This window comes from Alosa sapidissima, chromosome 24 (assembly GCF_018492685.1).
Source record: "Alosa sapidissima isolate fAloSap1 chromosome 24, fAloSap1.pri, whole genome shotgun sequence".
In the NCBI taxonomy this organism is placed as follows: domain Eukaryota; kingdom Metazoa; phylum Chordata; class Actinopteri; order Clupeiformes; family Clupeidae; genus Alosa; species Alosa sapidissima.
The window spans coordinates 8,162,345-8,172,344 of NC_055980.1; the positions used below are offsets into that span (position 1 = coordinate 8,162,345).

General features: G+C 50.4%; 1 protein-coding gene across 1 annotated transcript in view; it reads right to left on the bottom strand.

Annotated features, from left to right (window-relative positions):
* fam20cb (FAM20C golgi associated secretory pathway kinase b) overlaps window positions 1-10,000 on the bottom strand; it is a 43,619-nt gene that overhangs the window by 7,637 nt on the left and 25,982 nt on the right. Inside the window, exon 4 of the mRNA XM_042081950.1 lies at window positions 2,900-2,992. Coding sequence (XP_041937884.1) covers window positions 2,900-2,992 — 93 coding nt within the window. The remainder of the gene's footprint in view (window positions 1-2,899; window positions 2,993-10,000) is intronic.

The window sequence follows — 10,000 nt, forward strand, 5'->3', positions numbered from 1 at the left end:
ATTGCACTGTCATGTGGACGCAGATGATGGGGGGGGGGGGGGGGGGGGGCTGTGTATGAGAGTGTGTATATGAGTGTGAGTGTGTGTGTGTGTGTGTGAGAGAGACAGAGAGGAAGGGAGCAATGTGTGTGTGTTGAGAGAGAGCAGTGTGTGTGTGAGAGTGCATGTGTGTGTGTGTGTGTGAGACAGAGACAGAAAGAGAGAGTGATGTGCGTGTGTGTGTATGTTTCTATGTGTAGACTGTGGATGTGTGTGTGTGAGTGAATGTGTGTGTGGAGGAGGTTGTGTTTGTGTGCAAGTGTACTTCCTCCACCCACCTCAGACACACACACACACACACACACCCAGACTCACTGGCAGTCCTATATATAGACAGCAGCGTGGTTCCGAATGGGAAGATGGAAGAGTTTGTGACATATAAGAGCAGGCTTCGCCTTCCATTTCCCTTCAATCTCTCCCTCTCTCCATCCCTCTCTCTCTCTCCGCCTATCCACTCCTCCCATCACCCCCTTCACACACACACACACACACACTCCTTCACCCCCGTGTGCCAAATCCCCCGACCTCAGCAGCCCGCACTTCCTCTGGTTTGATCTGCTTCCGCCGTCTAATCACATAATTAATACCAAAGCATGCCATCAGGATCCGCTTCAGCTCAGAAATAAATAACCCACGTAAATGAATCAAGAGAGAGAGAGAGAGAGAGAGAGAGAGAGAGAGAGAGGAAGCAGGAAAAACAACCCGTGGAGAGAGAGAGAGTTAGTGTGTGTGTGTGTGTGTGTGTGTGTGTGTGTGAGTGAGAATGAGAGCGAGAGTGACAGTGTGTGTCAGTGTCAGTGTCAGTGTGTGTGTGGGGGGGGGGGTAGTGTACATGAGTGTGTGAGAGATTTTTTGTCATGCCAATAAAGCTCTATTCAATTCAATTCAATTCAATTCAATACAGAGAGAGGGAGAGAGAGTGAGAGGGAGTGTGAGTGAGAGACAGAGAGAGAGAGAGAGAGAGAGAGAGAGAGAGAGAGGCTGTGGGCACTTGGGACATTCAGTGATGGGACTTTAATTTATACCAGGAATAAAGCCAGCACTTTTGCTGGCTAACCCAGACAGGCGTTATATTTAGCAGCGCCGCCCACAGCTCTCTTTCCCCGGCCTTGGGCTTCCTCTGGCCCCCGCCACACGCATGCCTGTGTGCAGCCAGCGGATCCTACCCTGCCCCCGGGCCAGATGTGCCGCGGAGCCGCCGCTGCTGTCGCCGCGCCCGCTACCGCCTCCTCCCGGGCACAGGGCAGGGCTGGGCAGGGCAGGGCCACTGGCATCTCCGCCACGGCCGCTACAGCCAGAGGCTCAAAGCTGTTATTGTGTAACGTGTGTGTTTATGGGAGGGGGCCTGTGGCCGGAGGAGGAGGGTGTGTGTGTGTGTGTGTGTGTGTGTGTGTGTTTCAATGTGTGGACTGTATATGTAGGTGTGAGGATGGGTGTATATATAGGCCAAAATAGCTCCTATACACACACACACACACACACACACACACACACACACACACACACACGCCCCTACTAAAGAAAAGTGTGATGACAGGCGATGGGAGAGATCAGAATGTCTGTCGTGCTGCCATACGATGACTGCGGATTTTCCCGAGAGACAGTAAAGTCTTTACATTACGCGCACGCCTTAATGCCAGCGTCCCAGATGGCAAAGCAGAAGGCCACAAATGACTTGCCATAAATCCACCCGCACAATACAAACAGGGGGACACACTGCCACACTCTCCACATGTCTCCTTTCCAAGTGTGAGAAGCTGCCCTATAACAGACCGAGGGATCTTCTCTGAGTAGGCCTCAGGCACGTCAGGGTACATACGATGGCGTGGTTGTGGAGACAGCGACTGTACTTATACTTATACTCATCGCTCATCGTGCCTTCTGAGTCACAAGGGCTGCCAGTGCATGTCAAGCATAAGAAGCATGCATGATAAATAAGAAATGATAAGTCATCTTTAATTCAATAGCTAAAAGACATGCATCATCTCAGAGTACAGGTAAAAGTAAGTGACGTGGCTCTCTCTCACACAGACACACACACACACACCCCAAAAGGCATTACAGCGTACCCAGACATCTAAGCCTTTTGTGAGCTTCTATGATTCATCACGGAGTCTTATCATTTATAATTACAGACATTACAAACTTCTCGACGGTGTCTGATTATACCTCTTGTGTGGCTTTAAAATTGAGGTTCACTGGAGCACTTTTCTCTGATCCTCTGTCAGACTCAGACGTGTGCCTTTAAGGTGCCATAAACTCTCCTCGCAACTCTCCCATCCTGCTGGGCAGTTCTCTCTGCAGCTCTTGGCAGAAGCAGGGGCAGCGTAGCGGTCCCCACGCTCTCTCTCTCGTTCGCTCGCTCTATGGCGTTCGCTCGGGGTGAGTCACGGCCCTTGCGGAATTTGCGCCACATAGATCTTTTATGACAAGGCATCGTGCCGAGTCTCCCCTCCCCTCGTGTTTAAATTAAGGCCAAGACACGCTTTCGGGGGCTGGATCCAGACAGACATAAACAAAGCCAGCCTCCCACTTAACGCATAGACAGACACACACACACACACACACACACACACACACACATTTGCACACACATACACTTACACACACACACAAACGTGTTGGAACACATTAGACAGTGGCTATTTATGTGAGCGTGTGCTCATGCACACACTTAAAAAATACCCTGACCTCAGAAAAAAAGCAGATGTACATGTGACACACAAACAAGCCACCATACAGAGACAGACAAACAAACAAACAAACCACATACATATAGACACACACATAGAGGCACACACACACACACACTCAAACGCCGCCCCTCTCTTTGGGCTGGTTGCTGGCGCGGGTCCCTTACCTGTCCAGATGGTAGGCGGCGATCTCGGCGTTGTGCCTCTCAAAGTCGGAGAAGTAGAAGAAGTCTGGAGGGGTTTCCTGCTCACGCGTTTGCCTGCAGGAAGAGAGCGCAAATCTCCATTAGCACACAGTCATTAGCACCTTCCATTAGCATACATGTATACCTGTGGACCTCAGTATAGTCAGGTTAGTGAATGTGTGTGTATGTTGTCTGTATGCTACTGTGACCTTGAATTTCCCCTAGGGATCAATATAAAGTATCTATCTATCTATCTATCTATCTACCTCTATGTATACCTCAATCCCATTACTACTACACTGTATATGGTGTATATTATATAGCTTCATTACTGAATAGAATGTATGCGGTGTTGCTTACAGAGGAGGTTTTTATGGTTCCCACTGCTATTCAGGTCCCTTACAGAGTTGCATGATGTTGTGTGCACTCCTTCACTATTCCTCTGTTTAGACCAGAGGGCCCTAATGCCTCAGTGCACAGACTCCTGCTAAAGCCTCAGAGCCCAGCTTACAGGCTGAGAGAGAGGGAGAGAGAGAGATGGAGAGAGAGAGGGAGAGAGAGAGGGAGAAAGAGATAGGGAGAGAGCGAGAGAGAGGGAGAAAGAGAGAGGGAGAGAGAGAGAGGGAGAGAAAGAGAGAGTGAAAGAGGGAGAGAGAGAGAGAGAGAGAGGGAGAAAGAGAGAGGGAGAGAAAGAGAGAGTGAAAGAGGGAGAGAGTGAGAGAGAGAGGGAGAAAGAGAGAGGGAGAGAGAGAGTGAGAGGGAGAGAGAGGGGGGAGGGCTGTGGGGAGAAAGGAGCGAGGGAGTGAGGGAAGGAAGAAGAGAGGAAGAGACAGACTGCATACACCTATTTCTGGAGGCATTCAATGCACATTCCTTCATAAGTCTTGACTCTTAAGAAAAGAGGTTGAGCGTAAAAGGCTTGAAATATGCACATACAAAACCAGATTCTATTTTCTGATTTGAGCTTTCTGTCTTACATACACACACACACACGCTCAAACAGTGGGATATAACTGAGAAAATATGCCATACCATAAAAAAACACATTGTAATTTGAAAGTGTAGGACTGCTTGACTACACAAATGAGAAAAACAACTGCACCACAGACGCGTTCCCATACGGCATTAACCTGGTGCATTCCCAGAATATATCACCCAGTCCACAGGGCCGAGCTCCTCTCCCACACAACCTACAGCACATCAGGTGAGAAACCTTGAGCTCCTCTAGCCAAACTGATAAAACAAATACGGCCTGACAGGCAGAACATTCTAGGTTTCCCTGTGTGTGTGTGTGTGTATATGTGTGTCTGTGTGTGCGCATGCACATGTCAGTGTGTGTGTATGTGTGTGTGTGCATGCACATGTGTGAATGTGTGTGTGTGTGTGAACGCACTTGTATGTGAGTGTGTGTGTGTGTGTGTGTGTGTGTGTGTGTGTGTGTGTGTGTGTGTGTGAAGGGCAGAGGGGAGAGGGGGGGAGAGCAGCCGCTAAGATTGTTGTCCAACACGCAATGACTTCATACATTCCAGGCGGCTGTTCCAATAGATGCTGGAAAAGATTTCAGTGGATTCCATTCTCTGAATCGGGGCCCATCAAACAGCCGGCAGAGCACAGTGTGGCGTGAACCGGAGATCACATTGAGCACGGCTGCCTACCTCAAAATTCTCAGGAATTTTGTAATAAGACTCCTCTATACCTTCACCTGTGTATGTGTGTGTGTGTGTGTGTGTGTGTGTGTGTGTGTGTGTGTGTGTGTGTGTTTTATTTTGACACATGCCCACCCTGACACTAAAATTAATAAAACTCTACTGTGTGTGTTGGTGAGTGTGTGGCATGCAGGTTTATGATGTGGGAAAGGGAGCATGCAAATGTCTCTAAGTTGTACTTGCATGGGAGCAGGGAGCATGCAAATGTGTCTAAGTTGTTTTTGCAGGTCTGTAACCAAACAACAGCCACAAACAGCAGACACGCTGGCACAAGAAAAACCGTTGCGGGCTAAAAAATAACTAACAAGATAAATAAATAAACTTTTCATAAATAAAACCCAGAACCGAAATCTCACCCAAGACTCCCACACAGCACCCACCCACCCAGCTCTCCCTCCTGGTTCCTGGCAGCTATTATTTGCCAGCTTGGGCTCTGTGGGGGCAGATGCCTGCACCCACTATTAAACAGCACATCGCCCAACGCCTGCCAGACCTCCTCTCCTCTCCTCTCCAGCTCCGCATTCTTGTCCTCTCCTCCTCCTCCCTCCATTCCATCTCCCGGTGAGACGCAGATCCTCTCATCTCTCCAGACAGCCTTACTCTGTCCATCTTTCTTTTATAATGTTTTTTCCCCTTTTCTCTTGTTTCTCTCTCTCTCTCTTTCTCTGCTGATGACTCAATGAAAAAAAAAACACACTTCTTCTCTCCTCTTTTGTCTTTCTTTCTCTTTCTCCTTTTTAGTCTTCGTTCTGGCCCGTGGGGAAGGTAGTGTTTGGTTTACTGACCAATGGCTCCAGACCAGCAGATGTCCACAAGGTGAGCTGAGGTCTATGCGACGGCTGGTGCTGAGGGACAGCCTCGACCTCAAGTCCTTGTTCAAACAGGTCCAGCTAATTACTTCTGACCGCAGACACAGCTGCAGGCAGATGTGCACCAACAACAACACACTCACTCACACATACACACACACACACACACACACACACACACACACACCTCTTAACCTTGATACCCGAGGCTGATATCTGGGAATCAGATCAGTGTGGTAAGAGTGAGTGTGTGTGTGTGTGTGTACATGTATTTGTGTGTGTGTGTGTCAGAGAGAGAGAGAGAGAGAGAGAGAGTGAGTGTGTGTGTGTGTGAGTGAGAGAGAGGGAGTATGTGTGTGTGTGTGTATGTGTGTGTGTGTGCGCGCGTGTGTGTGTGTGAGAGAGAGAGAGAGTGAGTGTGTGTGCGCATGTGTGTTCTGAGTGAGAGGAAGTGCTGAGATGGCCCTGAGCCCTGCACTTCTTCTGTGAGCCAGCACTGTGTCCTGGGTCTGCTCAGTGCCATGCACCCCCCCCAGAGCTTGTGATGGCTTACTTTCATTTCCAATCCTCCATCCCTCTCTCTCACTCTCTTTCTCTCCACACACACACAACCTATCCATCTCTCAGAGTAAGTGAAAATGAGAGAAAGTATGGAGCATGTGAGAGACTGACATACTTTCCCTCTCGTTTCACTCACCCTGTTCCATGCTCCTCATCTCCCTCTCTCTCTCTCTCTCTCTCTCTCTCTCTCTCTCTCTCTCCCCATCTCTCTCCCTCTCAGCTGGGGGGATTCCGCTGCTAAAGCGCTTCTGTCTGAGGGACACAGACTGAGTCTCCGGCGGCCGTGTAATGACATCCCTTCCCTCATATCTGACCCCCCCCCCCCCCACTCTCCACATTAGAGGCCGGATTAAAGATGTTCTCTGGCCCAATCACATCACGCCTGACGCGTCGGCCGGCCGGCTCCACTTGCACGAGGAGCCCGGAGTGGACCCACTGGTGCGACAGCGGCAGCAGCAATAATCCAGCTCAGCCTTCCTCCACGGACGCAGAGGTGCGACAGCACGAGCATGACCACGGTCGCACGGCGGAGCCATCAAATCCGGCGCTTTCCGCCACCCGGTCCACTAATGTGCGGCAGGGGCAGCTGGACACCAGGTGTTGTTTCCGGGGCTCCTTCTGACCGGCCCGCTGGAGCAGGCAGGAGCTCTGCAGTGCAGGCCACAATAAACACTTCTGTTTCAGCTGGTACCGCAGCCGACACACACTTAGGGCTCTGTGTGTGTGTGTGTGTGTGTGTGTGTGTGTGTGTGTGTGTGTGTGTGTGTGTGTGTGTGTGTGTTTGTGTGTGTGTGTGTGTGTGTGTGTGTGTGTGGTGTCTGTTTACAGTGCGGCACTTTCAAAATGGCAGCCGTCGGGTGTGGGATCTTTGAGAATGCGCTGAAAAGGCCCTTTGCTTTGGGTAAACATGTTGTTTACTCTGGTCTGGGTTACAAATTTGGGACTAAAGCCACATAAGCACACCATACTTACATACTGTACATACACACAAACTAACAAACAAACACAATCTCTCTCTCTCTCTCTCTCTCTCTTTGTTCACACTCTCCTTCTCTCTCAAAAAAACAAAAAGCCCAATACCTGCCAAAGGGACACTAGTTTAATATTAACAAGGGCGAAACAGACGCAGTGAAGCAAGATAGCCAAAAGAACCAAGTGATTAGGAGACATGACTGATATTCTCTGTGAGCTGAGAGCTCCCAATTCCTCTCCAGTCCTAATATAGGCATGAGTCCCATTTCCACACAAACAGCTTTGAGAGGCGAGTCAACTTTTGACTTTTCTCACACTCCCTGCTGCCACTGGGGCCAGGGATGAGAGAATACTCATTTTCTAGGAGAGGCAGCCCCATAATTATGCCAAATAGGGGAACTATTGGCCTCTCTAACGTGTAAACAACGCCGTTAAAGTCCCTTAGCACCTTATAATCCAAAGCCAATTCAAAGTATCAGTTGCGGCGAGGTAGGAGGAGGTGGGGGAAGAGGAGGAAGAGGACTGTCCATGGCCCGTCCTCCACTGCGGCTCCCCGCTGGAGAGTTCCACGAGTTCCAGCCTCCTCCGCCACCGCGGAGAGGAGCTGTTGAACAACAGGCTAAATTTGGGCAGCCCCCATCCGAGCCACTTCCGCCCGGGCAGCGCGCTGGACTCTGGGCTCAGCCAATGGACCATTGTTCGAATGCCACTGGAGCATGTGTATCTGACCTTTGGAACTAATACTATCGGGAGGGAGGGGGGGGAGGGAAGGGGGGGGGGGGCTGGGGAGAGGGGGCAGTGGGGAGGTCCAAACGTCTCAGAGAAGGAGTGTGTGTGTGTGTGTGTGTGTGTGTGTTTGTGTGTGTGTGCACCGATGGGATGTTTGTGAAAAGGCCACAAGTCTTGTGTGTATCTTTCGCTGGCCTTCGTTGCTAACCACAGACACAAACAAATGAAGTAATGAACACAAACATGCCCACGCAACACCACAGAGAGAGAGAGAGGGAGAAAGAGAGAGAAAACGAAGGAGAGAGAACGAGGGAAAAAGAGAAAGAGAGAGAGATTTGCCATTTGAGTACTTCATCAACGGCAATCCCTTGTACTGGTCGCCAGCCTCAGATAAACAAGCTCCCCGTTTCAATCAGGACACAGGCCAGACTTCAAGATATCGTCCTAAACACAATCAGGTGGACAGACCTTGGAAGCCTCAGTGACCCAAACCACCCCCCCCCCCCCCCCCCCCCCCCCAATCATCACACCACCCCCCACCGCACCCCACAACAATCCCGCTGGTTCTCTCTGGTTGTCACTAGTGCCTCAGATGGACCCCTTGGCAAGATAAGCGGTGTGTGACTGAAGGGGGCGGAAGGCTTAGTGGTCACCCCTTCACCGATGCCCGTCTGCCTGCCAGCCGACCGCTCGTCCCGCCCTGCCCGCTGTGGTGTTCTCTTCCAGGTCACTTGGGCTGATGGACGCCAGTGGGCACACGGCCTGACAGCGGTGGCAGCGGACGTTTGTTGGCAGAGTGAGCGAGGGAGTGTGCAGGGAGAGAGAGAGAGAGAGAGAGAGAGAGAGAGAGAGAGAGAGAAGCCTGCCGCTGGCCTTGACTCTGGTTGTTTATGGGAGTCGATGTGGATGGATACTCTGCCATGCCGGAGAGAGAGAAAAAAGAAAATTGGGGGGAAAAAAATCCCCAAGGGACTCGTCTTTTTTCCTCTTTTCTCTTCTCCTCTCCTTCGTTTTCCCCTCCCTCCCTCCTTGGCCACCTCCAGCTCCTCCTTTTCTGTCCCCAGGGTGCTGTTTTTGTATTCTCTTCTTTTTTTTAGGGCCCTGAGGACTGGAAAGTGCTGGGGCTGTGCTGGATGTGTCTATTAGTGCCTATGCAAGCCTGTGTGTGTGTGTGTGTGTGTGTGTGTGTGTGTGTGTGTTTGTGTATGTGTGTGGTGTGTGTATGTGTGTGTGTGTCTGTGGTGTGTGTATACTAGGTGTGTCAGTTATGAGAGTGTGCAAGAAGATGTGTAAATATGAATGTGTGTGTGTGTGTATATGTGTGTGTGTGTGTGTGTGTGTGTGTGTGTTTGTGTATGTGTGTGGTGTGTGTATGTGTATGTGTGTCTGTGGTGTGTGTATACTAGGTGTGTCAGTTATGAGAGTGTGCAAGAAGATGTGTAAATATGAATGTGTGTGTGTGTGTGTGTGTGTGTGTGTGTGTGTGTGTGTGTGTGTGTGTCCGTGCGCGCGTTTGAGTGTGAGTGTGAATAGGAATGTGGAATTATACATTGAGTGAGAGTGACTGATTCAGCCTGCATCATCGCGTGTGTGTGTGTGACAGAGAGAACGAGAGAACAAGAAAGAATGTGAGAAAATATGTGTGTGCCTGTGTGGAAAGCCAAGAGAATTAATAACTGTATGTGTGTCAGGCGAAGTGTGTGTGTGAGAGAGAAAGGTTGTGTGTGAGAGAGAGAGTGTGTATATATGAAAGAGTGCTTGTGTGTGTATAGGAGAGGATATGTGTGTGTGTGCCCAAGGGTTTATGTGTGTGTGTGTGTCTCTGTCTCTATATGTGTGTGTGTGTGTATGTGCATAACACATAATGTATGTGTGTGTGCGCGTATGTGTGTGTGTTTGTGTGTGTGTATGTGTGTGTGTGTGTGTGTGTGTGTGTGTGTGTGTGTGTGTGTGTGCATGTGCGTGTGCGTGTGTGCGTGAGAACAAACAGCTCTGTATCTGTAATCGCTCTAAAGTGCCCCCGGCACTAAATCCCCCCTTTGGCTTTCAGCAGTGCCCAGCAGAGGAGGGAGGGAGGGAGAGAGAGAGGAGAGGAGAGGAGAGGAGAGGAGAGGGGAGAAAGGGAGGTGGGGAGAGGCCAGCTGTTTTCCTTAAGTCCAACACAAGTGTGAAAAATGGAGCTGGCGAGGAGCAGGGAATCTGGACAGGGCCGGCTGCCAGAGGACCTGCCGCCCGCCCGCCGGCTCCCTCTCCTCTCCTCTCCTCTCCTCGCCGTTCTGACCCGTTCCCACATGAAATACCTCTCC